Source organism: Scardinius erythrophthalmus (genome assembly GCF_964197995.2).
Source record: "Scardinius erythrophthalmus genome assembly, chromosome: 11".
Lineage (NCBI taxonomy): Eukaryota > Metazoa > Chordata > Actinopteri > Cypriniformes > Leuciscidae > Scardinius > Scardinius erythrophthalmus.
In genome coordinates this window covers 27,329,163-27,338,813 of record NC_138231.1, presented here as the reverse complement: position 1 = coordinate 27,338,813, position 9,651 = coordinate 27,329,163, and the positions used below count along the sequence as shown (strand labels likewise).

General features: G+C 38.7%; 1 protein-coding gene across 1 annotated transcript; it reads left to right on the top strand.

Moving 5' to 3' along the window:
• The first annotated feature begins 4,639 nt into the window (after window positions 1–4,639).
• On the top strand, window positions 4,640–9,488 carry zfp36l1b (zinc finger protein 36, C3H type-like 1b). The gene is made up of 2 exons (XM_081377790.1): window positions 4,640–4,856; window positions 6,660–9,488. Exons 1-2 carry the CDS (start codon window positions 4,806–4,808, stop codon window positions 7,662–7,664), a joined length of 1,056 nt encoding a protein of 351 aa, XP_081233916.1. The 5' UTR covers window positions 4,640–4,805; the 3' UTR covers window positions 7,665–9,488.
• Window positions 9,489–9,651: the final 163 nt, after the last annotated feature.

Here is a 9,651-nt window from a genome sequence, read left to right as displayed (position 1 = left end):
AAGCTAATGGCCACACATATAACATCACAGAAGAAAAACATTTGGACAGCAGCAACATTTCCTACAGAATGGAAAAGAAGAAGCTCAAACTGCAGATTATTTGAATCCGTCTGAACCATAAATAAGCAGTTAATTCAAATGGCTTTAGGAATTAACTATAATAAACTCACTGCAAACATGAACCCAATGGCACCATGATTGGAGCAGAGAAATCTGTTAAGAATAAGCATCAAATGATAAATCCCTGGTGCATAATAGATCACTAACACGCAAAAAAACCAACATGTGCATCATCAGGATAAAGCTGTTATGACGTTGACAATGAACTCATTGTACTGCCTTCATTAAAAGCTGAGGGAAACTGGTTCTGATTATTTTTGAAAGACAAAAAAATGTTTTCGGGTGACTCACTATGAGTAAAGACAGGCATGGCTTTGGTGCTTATACATTTTCAGGCATGATGATTTAGATACGAGTCATGCGCAAACGTTGCCTGCTGCGACCTGTAGAGCATCAGTATCATGCAAGTGTGATTTCAGGCCATCTCCAAGGCCACAGCCTCAGCCTCAGATGCCCATACCGAGGTAAATCAGGACATGGCAGATGATAATAAACATAAGCTATAAGCGACAGCTGCCTGGGGACACGTTCTCCGGTTTCATATCAATGCATGAACATAAGTGGAAGTCCTTTCACACAGGTTTGAATCTAAAAGCTGTTTCACATTAGCAATGCTGCTCTGAAATAGGCTCTAACCTGAAACAGCTACACAGCTAACCACAGTTTCTGAACGCCACTCGGGCGCCACAAACCTAACCGTTGTTCTGTTACTTTCCATTTCCTCTGACACTTTTTACACTTGGGAGACAGGAGAGAAGGAAACGTGTGCATCTTTACATTAGAGAACGTCTGTACAAAGGACTATCCATCTCTTTTCTTGTCTTTCTCCCATATGTTGCACATTACAGGCTAATCACATCCAGACTTTGAGCCATGGAATGTCACCACCTTGCTTTTGGTTTTATTTTCCATTGCGAGTTCTACTCTCACAGGAACAATCATATCTGACTCACATTCCGCTGACTTCACTGAATAATTTCAGCAATTAATCTCTGAGTTAATGTCATAAACGGAATAGGAAGCAAAACATGACCTATGGTCACGAGCGGGGACTATAACAGGACTAGTCCCTGCGGTCACCCACCCAAAAGACAAACAAAACTTAATTTGACTTGGCTGTTTGTGCCGGTTCAGGTTCTGAGTTTGTTGGAAGTCCTGCTCAAATGTGACCTTTTGTTCTGTAAATTCAGTCACATCCAGAACACATACTTTTATTGATGTGAAAATACATCAAAAACAACAAATGGGCTGTTGGGTAATTGGAAGGACTCAATTGAGCGGAGATTATGGTTTTCAAGTGCTTCAGGGAAAACAAATTTTCCATGGAACAACCTTTTGGAAGTCCAAAATAAACTCATCCCTCACGAATCTCTAATAAAATGGAGAATACCTGAAAACAGACCTTCCCACCAGACACAACATGAAAAAACATGTCTTCCCATTTGAAGTCCTTAATTCTAACACAATCTTTGAGTGTGATAAACAGTAAGCTATTTTAAATATTTCCCTCCAATACTGATTTCAGGTACAGTAAAATGTGGCATGTAAATAAGCTTGTAATTTTATTTTATTTTTTTCAGTGGAAAAAAACTGACGGTAGTGGTACGGACTTTAGCGTCCTGGGTAGTGTGCCAGCCTCTCACACTGGAGACCCTGGTTTGAATCCCACTCAGAATTGGTTGAGTAGGACCGGTTACATTTGGCGCCGTGACCCGGATAGGGGTGAGGTTTAGGGGGGTGAGTGTTATGTAGGCCAGTAAGAGCTGTGCATATAAACCTCACTCCCCTAATCTCAAGAGGCGCTCTAGCGACTGACGCTAGTGGCTACGGTCTTTAGCGTCCTTGTTAATGAACCTGCCTCCTATGCCGGAGGCCTCGGTTTGAATCCAACGACCTGAAGGAATCGTTCACCACAAAATGAATAAAGTAACCCATGTGTCATTTCAAATTGGTTTGGATTATGAGGTATGGACTACTGTTATGATACTTTAATGGTGCTTTTACATCCTTTTTAATGTTTGAAAGTTAAAATCTTCATTTGTTATATATATATATATATATATATATATATATATATATATATATATATATATATATATATATATATATATATATATATAAATCATATGAGTTTAGAACAACATGAGAGTAAAAAATAAAAAAAACATTATTTCCTTAAAGATGCAGTAAGCAATTTCTGAGAAACGCTGTTGAAAGTGGATTGGACCTAGCAGCACAACATGCTTGTTGCCAATCAGCAGTAGGGGGCGTGTTCACTTATGATGGGGGAGGAGAGTGTGAGCCAATCAGCAGTAGGGTCCGTGTCCACTCATGATCGGGGAGGAGAGAGAGTGAGCAAGAGGGAGATTTGAAGAAAGACTGTAGAAAGAGAGATGACTGAGAGACATTACAAAAGAGGAATATCACTGGAAAAAGAAGGGTTATGATCAGGCAACAGCTTTAGGACCCACGTTAATATTAGAAAAGCTTTCCAGCACTGGAGAGACCGAAGCGGTAAGGCCTGAAAACAGATGCGAGGTTGCGTTGTTTCTGCTCCATATGTGAGCAATGTTTCAAAGGACCAAGATATGCTGTTGTTGTAATGTTAGCTCTTAGTAACAGGACAGTTTTGAGTGTTGTTGTTCATCTGGAGCTGCTGTGCTGCTGACTAACAACCAACTCTTGCTTGTGTATCTTGTGTACTGTATGTTAATTTTTTGTTCTTCCTTATCGTTTGTTTGTTATCCTCACTTTATTTTTTGCGAAGCACTGTTTTGCTTCACTTCAGCTATGATAAAGAGACATACTCTCTTACATTATGTGCATTTTGGGGGCGGAGCAATGAAGGGAGGGGTGTGTTTGTTTGAGTTGATTTCAAATATCAACAATGTTTCTCAGAAATCGCTTACTGCACCTTTAATTCTAAAGAAATATACTGATGTTTTGACTTTTGTAGTTCATCAAACGATTAATTATGTCATTTACTCACTGTTATGTCTTTCCAAACCTGATACTTTGAAACGAAATGAATAAATTCAGTTGATCCAAACAACTGAACCCTGTTGAAAACAAAACATTTTTAAAAAATAATCTTCTGTGTTCCTCGTTAGAAAGAAAGCCATGGGTTTGGAACAACATGAGAGTGGGTGAACTATTGCTTTAAAGTAACTTTTATTTCATTAGCATTCTGCATATCTAAGCATGATTACTAAAGTCTAGATACAGAAAACAAGCTGAAATAGACTTTGAAAAGCACTTCTGTGAATACTTTGGATACAGCTCTAAGGCTCTGATAAAAATTGAAACCGAAGGTCAGGGTCTTTGGCGAGGGACGTTGCGGTTGACAAAGCATTGAGGACAGGAGGTCCTGATGGGTCAGCTGAATCTGCAGAAATTATTTTCGGGTAATGTTTGGAGAAAACAACACAAAGGAAACCAGAAACTATCAGAGACATGCTAAACATGCCAGTGCCTGGGTTTACAGGATCAAGACCCTGGAAGCAGTAAAGGATGCTGGCTTCTGTTGTCCAGCATGAACTGTATAGCTTACTGTGCGTCCATTTCATCAATCAATGCCTTTGAGTTAGTTTGCCTCATAAAAATAAAATAAAAAAAATAAAACCCTGTTTAAAAAAAACTCAATCAATCATTGAAGGAAAATTAAAATGAAGGAAAAAACTTCAGAATATAGATAAGAATAATAATGTTTGGTGTATGTAAGTGCTGCTGAAGTGGAGATTTCTGAGATTTCTGCAGGAGAAAAAAACCCCCCAGAAACGGCCTTTTGAGAGACTGTAATTGAAATCTTCAGACACAAATAGAAAAAATGCTATAAAAGATACACTTAAAAGAGTATTTTGGATGTTTCCTTCCACTAGTCTGAAAAAAAAAAAAAAACTTTTGAAAAGCCAAAAAAAAGAGAAAAATCTCAAAACTGACAGATGCATAAAAAAAAAAAAACCACTGTTTTTGCCTGAAGACAGTGTTTCGTCATAAATAGTAATTCTATTTGGAGCCTTTAAATAAATTATAAATGAATACAAAATCATTGTATATTCAAATGTAGCCTAAGTGATTTTCTAAAAATATACGGAAACATTTAAACTAATAGCTGGATTTTATATTAATATAGTGTACAATAGCCTACAGTTTATTTGCTTATACACTGAAACCCACTGTCCATTAGAATATAAATCTAAAAAAAAACCAAAGAAAAAAAAAACATTCATGATATTATGACTTCGGCTACTAATGCCACCTCTTAGGCTACTTTAAATAGTCAAATTCATATTTGTGTTGTTTGATTTAAATATAACATCTATATTTGGAATGCACTGAATGGGTTAAGTAAAACGCTCGGGAAGAACTCCAGGCTGTGATTGAATGTATGGTAATGAAGTTTCGTAGAAATGAAGTTTCGTAATCAGTTGAGTCTACATCACGTCAAAGCGCCAGAGAGACGTGCGGAACAGGGGCGTGGCATGAAACAGCCCCGCCCACTCCGCCAGGAAGACTGCGCAAGTTTTTATAAAGGATATGCGCGCAAGTTTTGGCAGGACAGAGGGGGCTCTCTGCGGGGCAGAACTATATCAAAGACCCTTCAAACACAGGAATACTCCCACCGTGCCTTAACAAACCATCTGTTTGTCAACTTTTAAGTATTTTCAACAACTCCCGATTCCACGATGACTGCAGCCGTCGTGTCTTCTTTCTTCGATTACGAAGTGACGAATAAGGTAATTAATATTTTTGGGGAAGTAGGTTTAAGCATTGTATCAGTTTACTTGAATGCGTAACAGATCAATATATCATATAAATGCAGCAGTAGTTTGAGATGCTGTTTTCTACACCGATGTCAAACTTTTCTGGCTTATGTGTGTGTGTCTGCGAGTGAGTGAGTGAGAGAGAGAGAGAGAGAGAGAGAGAGAGAGAGAGAATCTTGCTTGTGAACTTTATCTAGTTTCGTGCATCTCATGATCTGCAGTCATCGATTGCTAATCGATTAAGAAAAGCTAATAGATTAGATTACTTGCATTCATCTGCGTTTATGCGTCATTAGTTAAACGGATGGTTCACATAAAGGTTTGCATTATTTGCTCTCGATTCGATTATACACAACAGGGAAGGCCACAAATCTAGATTTGATTTGGAATAAAACGAGTTCTCTAACATGGGAAACATGGGTTAGACTTAGACTAATGGATTTAATTTTATTGACTTTTTTTAAAACTGTAGCATTTCTTACCTAAAATGAAGGCAATTTTATTACTTCATTGCTTTACTCTCCCTCAAGTTGTTCCAAAACCTGTACGAGTTTCTATCTTCTGCTGAACACAAAATAATTTAAGACATTTTTAAGAATATTGGTAACCAGACAGTTGATTGCAACCATTGACTCTCATAGTACTTTCATTTTAATTTATTTTTTTCCTACTATGGAAGTCAATGGCTACCGTCAACTGTCTGGTTACCAGTAGTCTTCAAAATATAATCGTTTTAGTTCAACAGAAGACTCATGCAGGTTTGGAACAACATAACGGTGAGTAAATGATTACATAATTTTCTTTATTGGGTGAACTATCCCTCTAGCGCAAAAGGAGATGTTAGGCTAATTTCATTAGGTGGCGTTTCGCTTTAATCAAAATGGATAATTGTTTTAAACACCTATGTTTAAGCAAAAGTCGTTGGTGAGCAATATTGTGATTCTTCTGAAGTCATCATTCATTTTAAACATAGTGTTGCCATCACGTGACTTGCGAGAGCCAGTAGTGTTTGGTATCAGTTAGGCTATATCCACCCTATAATGTCACATAATATTTTAATTGAACCTACTGCTAATTATGTTTTAGAGTTATTACTGATGGGAATATTATCAGTCAATTACGACTGTAATTTCTTACCATGTGCTGTAATTTTACCAAAAAAAAAAAAAAAAAAAAATAAGTATTGCTCACCATTCAGCATAGAAGTTCATGGGGTAAGTAAATGACACAATTTTTGGCATAAAACTTGACACGCCACTTTTAAAAACCTGATACTCAGTGAACAAGATTAAAAAAAGATGCAACAAAATGGCCAAAGTTGTCTCAGACACATGTGACCTACCTAGAATTCAAACATAGCCTGGGTGGTCATTTTTATCATCCCCAATACATAAGACAGATTTTAATAAAATGCATATTTTCTCTTACCTTATAGAAAGCCAGAAAAAGTTATGAGGTTTTGTAACTTAATGAAAGTGTTTCGTAGTTATTGGTTATGCAATAAATCATCATGCTAATGCGCACCATTTCAGATGATACATGAGTCTTGCACATTCAGTTTTATGACTTAATAAACCTTTCACTTTTAAAGAGATTGCTGTGTGGGTTAAAAGTGCTGGGTCATTAGTGTTATCTCTTAAAAACAGACCTTAGAGCTGACCTGAAGCCAGAAAATACCATCAGCGTGTAATAAACTCCCACTGGTGGTATTTGGGGCAAAGTGAGTCATAATCATGCCAAATTTTTGAGACATTGTTCTGTTTACTTCATTTTCAGAACAATAAGATGATGACCTACAACAGTCCCCTCTCCAGTCCCCATATACAGTCTGTCCCCTCCACCGGTGCCAATACCCCCTTTACCCCCACCGGGTCCCTGCTGGACAGGAAGGTGGTGGGTACCCCTTCAATGGGACTCTATCAGCGTCGCCACTCTGTGTCCGTTACCAGCTCCAAATCAATGCAGAACCAATATATTAACAGTCTCAAGATGGAAGGCTCGGTTTCCATGAATGGGAGCAGTAACAACAAGGAGAACCGCTTTCGTGACCGGTCCTTCTCTGAAACCGGGGAGCGTCTAAGGCCGAGCAACATCACGTGCATTAGTGCCAACGGAAACAGCCAGATCAACTCAAGCCGCTATAAAACCGAACTCTGCAGACCCTTCGAGGAGAACGGCACTTGTAAATATGGTGACAAGTGCCAGTTTGCCCACGGGATGCACGAGCTTCGTAGTCTAAATCGCCACCCCAAGTACAAGACCGAGCTCTGTCGCACATTCCACAGCATTGGTTACTGCCCATATGGGCCGCGTTGCCACTTCATCCACAACGCAGAGGAGCGCCGCGGACCCCCTCCGCTCTCTGCCTTCAACAAGATGGAGCGCCCACGCCTTCATCACAGCTACAGTTTTGCCGGTTTCCCAAGCTCAGGTGGCTCCCAGGACAGCCCAACCTCTGTCACACCTCCGCCCATATTTTCCACCGAAGACATCAACGAGTGGCCCAGCAACCCCTTCACTTACTCGAGCCAAGAGCTCGCCAACCTGTTTGGGCCCAGTTTAGGTGGCACCACTGTTCCTGATCTTCCCGGTCCTCACTCACCTACCGCACCCTCCTTCTTCAGGCCCATGTCCGAGTCTCCACCAAGCCCTCCGGACTCCCTCTCCGACCAGGAGGGCTACCAGAGCAGCCTGGGCAGCCAGAGCGGATCTGAGTCACCCGTGCTGGACGCGACACGTCGCCTCCCCATCTTCAGCAGACTCTCTATCTCTGATGATTAAAAGCTGCCCCTCAAGAGATCTCAGGCCTTGAGAGGGACAAAGCAAAGATAGAGTAATTTTCCTCCTAGCAATCCCTTCCTGTCCTCGGTTTGTTTACAGCAGAGAAGTGGAATAAAGTACAGTGTTCTCGTAGCCACTGAGTCAAATCAGATACCATATTACCCTGTAGCGTCAACTTTGAGCATATACCCACGTCTTAACATGTCTGATGTAATGCAAAAAAACCCCAGAACTGTTCGCCTCTAGGCCCGCTCAAATGTTGAGTGTCTCGGAATCCTCAGTGGAACATGTTAAACAAATCCCTATTTAGTTCATTTTGTTCAATAGTTTTTCCTAAATTGTTCAAGGATGTTCTTGTTCAAAGAATCTACTGAATATTATTGCAACGATGTGCTTTACAGACCTGAAAGTGCCACTTTTCTTGCAGAAAACTCTCGCCGGTAGATCGTCTGGACTTTAAGTGCCTATCAAACAATTACTTTCCTACTTTTCCAATCACGTCGATTTTTTGGAGATCCGGGGTAGAAAACCCATCTTAGATTTGTATGAATCATTCTGAGAGATATTTGTACGTCTAGTGGTGCTAAATGGTAATTATCCCTAGAACATGTGATCCCTTACGCTTAAATAGTGTCTGCTGGTTGTTGGATTATGTAAGAGAGAACATGTGTGAGAGAGGACATCCTTCCTTTATTCCTTCTGTTCATATTACCACTAAAGATGTGACTTCAGTGGCCACTAATTGTTTCGTTGTAAACAGATCGTTGAAATGTTATATCATTAATTCAATATCGTATTTCCCCTATTATTGTTATAATATAGTTGTTATTACATCATTACAATTATTGTTGGTATTTTCTGTTTGGAAATGAGAACTTTCAGACTGAAAGTTTTGCTTGTCAGTGCTTATTTAACTTATCAAAATGTATTTATTGCTGATTGTAAGCATTTTTTTTATTTTGTTTGTATTTATCTGGATAATGAAACAATAGAATATATTTTCCTTTATGTTAAATTATGATCTTCCGTATTAATCGTAAGATTGTGAAGACCTTTTTCGTTAAGTTTCAACAGTTAATATATTATACTGCAATGACATTTTGTAACTACATTTTGATTTATTTTTAAAGTGAAGCTTAATTTAAAATGAGAATGCAAGAGGATTGTTTTGCATTTATTTATTATTTTTCTCCCTAATGTTGGACTGCAGTTTCAAGATGTTTATGCCTCTATAATCCTTTATTATTTGGCTCCGACCGGCTAGAATGTAAACTGAGTTTTCTTGACAATAACAGTCCTGTGCCTGTGATTTTAGAAATCTGATGTTTAGACTGGGATCGTCTCACTAAGACTTCTTTTGGTATGAACAAATCACAGACAATAAATGCATTATAGTACCAATCTCATGACCCCCGCGGTGGTCCAAACCTCTGATCTGAAATGTCTAAAATGGACGGTTAATAAGGGAATTGTGAAATATGCATTTGTGTATTTATTTTGCCCATTTTGAAACCATGTTACGTACACCAGCAAGCATGTGTTGTTTTGATTTGTTATGACTCAAAATTCTTATTTATTTACAGATTTTGGACCACTTCTACTTGCTAAGTGCCTAACAGTACATTCCAAGAGTCTTGTACCTTTTAGGGTTGTAATCCAGAGTTCATTATATAGATTTTAGTGGAAATTCGAGGTTAACAGGATTGACATTGAGAGAGCTATATTTGAATGTGTCCTATGTTAGCAGCTATTGCTGTTCACATCAATATGTTTTCTTTTGTAACGACAGATTGCAGTTTAAACCAATAAAATACCTATTTATAAGCAATTCGACATTGTGTTTTATTTCCACACGAATGAAAAGCTCGATAAATGTGACAAAAGAACCAAGAATGACTCTCGGAACTGTTTTTGTAAGTTTGGCAAAGCAAGGGTAATACACTCCAACGCAGCTGTGCTTATTATTTCATGCCATATTTTTGACATT

What these genes read in the sequence shown, in the direction of transcription:
- zfp36l1b (XM_081377790.1), top strand. Translation starts at nt 4,806, where the DNA reads ATGACTGCAGCCGTCGTGTCTTCTTTCTTCGATTACGAAGTGACGAAT. An exon ending in ATTACGAAGTGACGAATAAG is followed by an intron (nt 4,857 to 6,659) that starts GTAATTAATATT and finishes CTTCATTTTCAG; the next exon opens with AACAATAAGATGATGACCTA.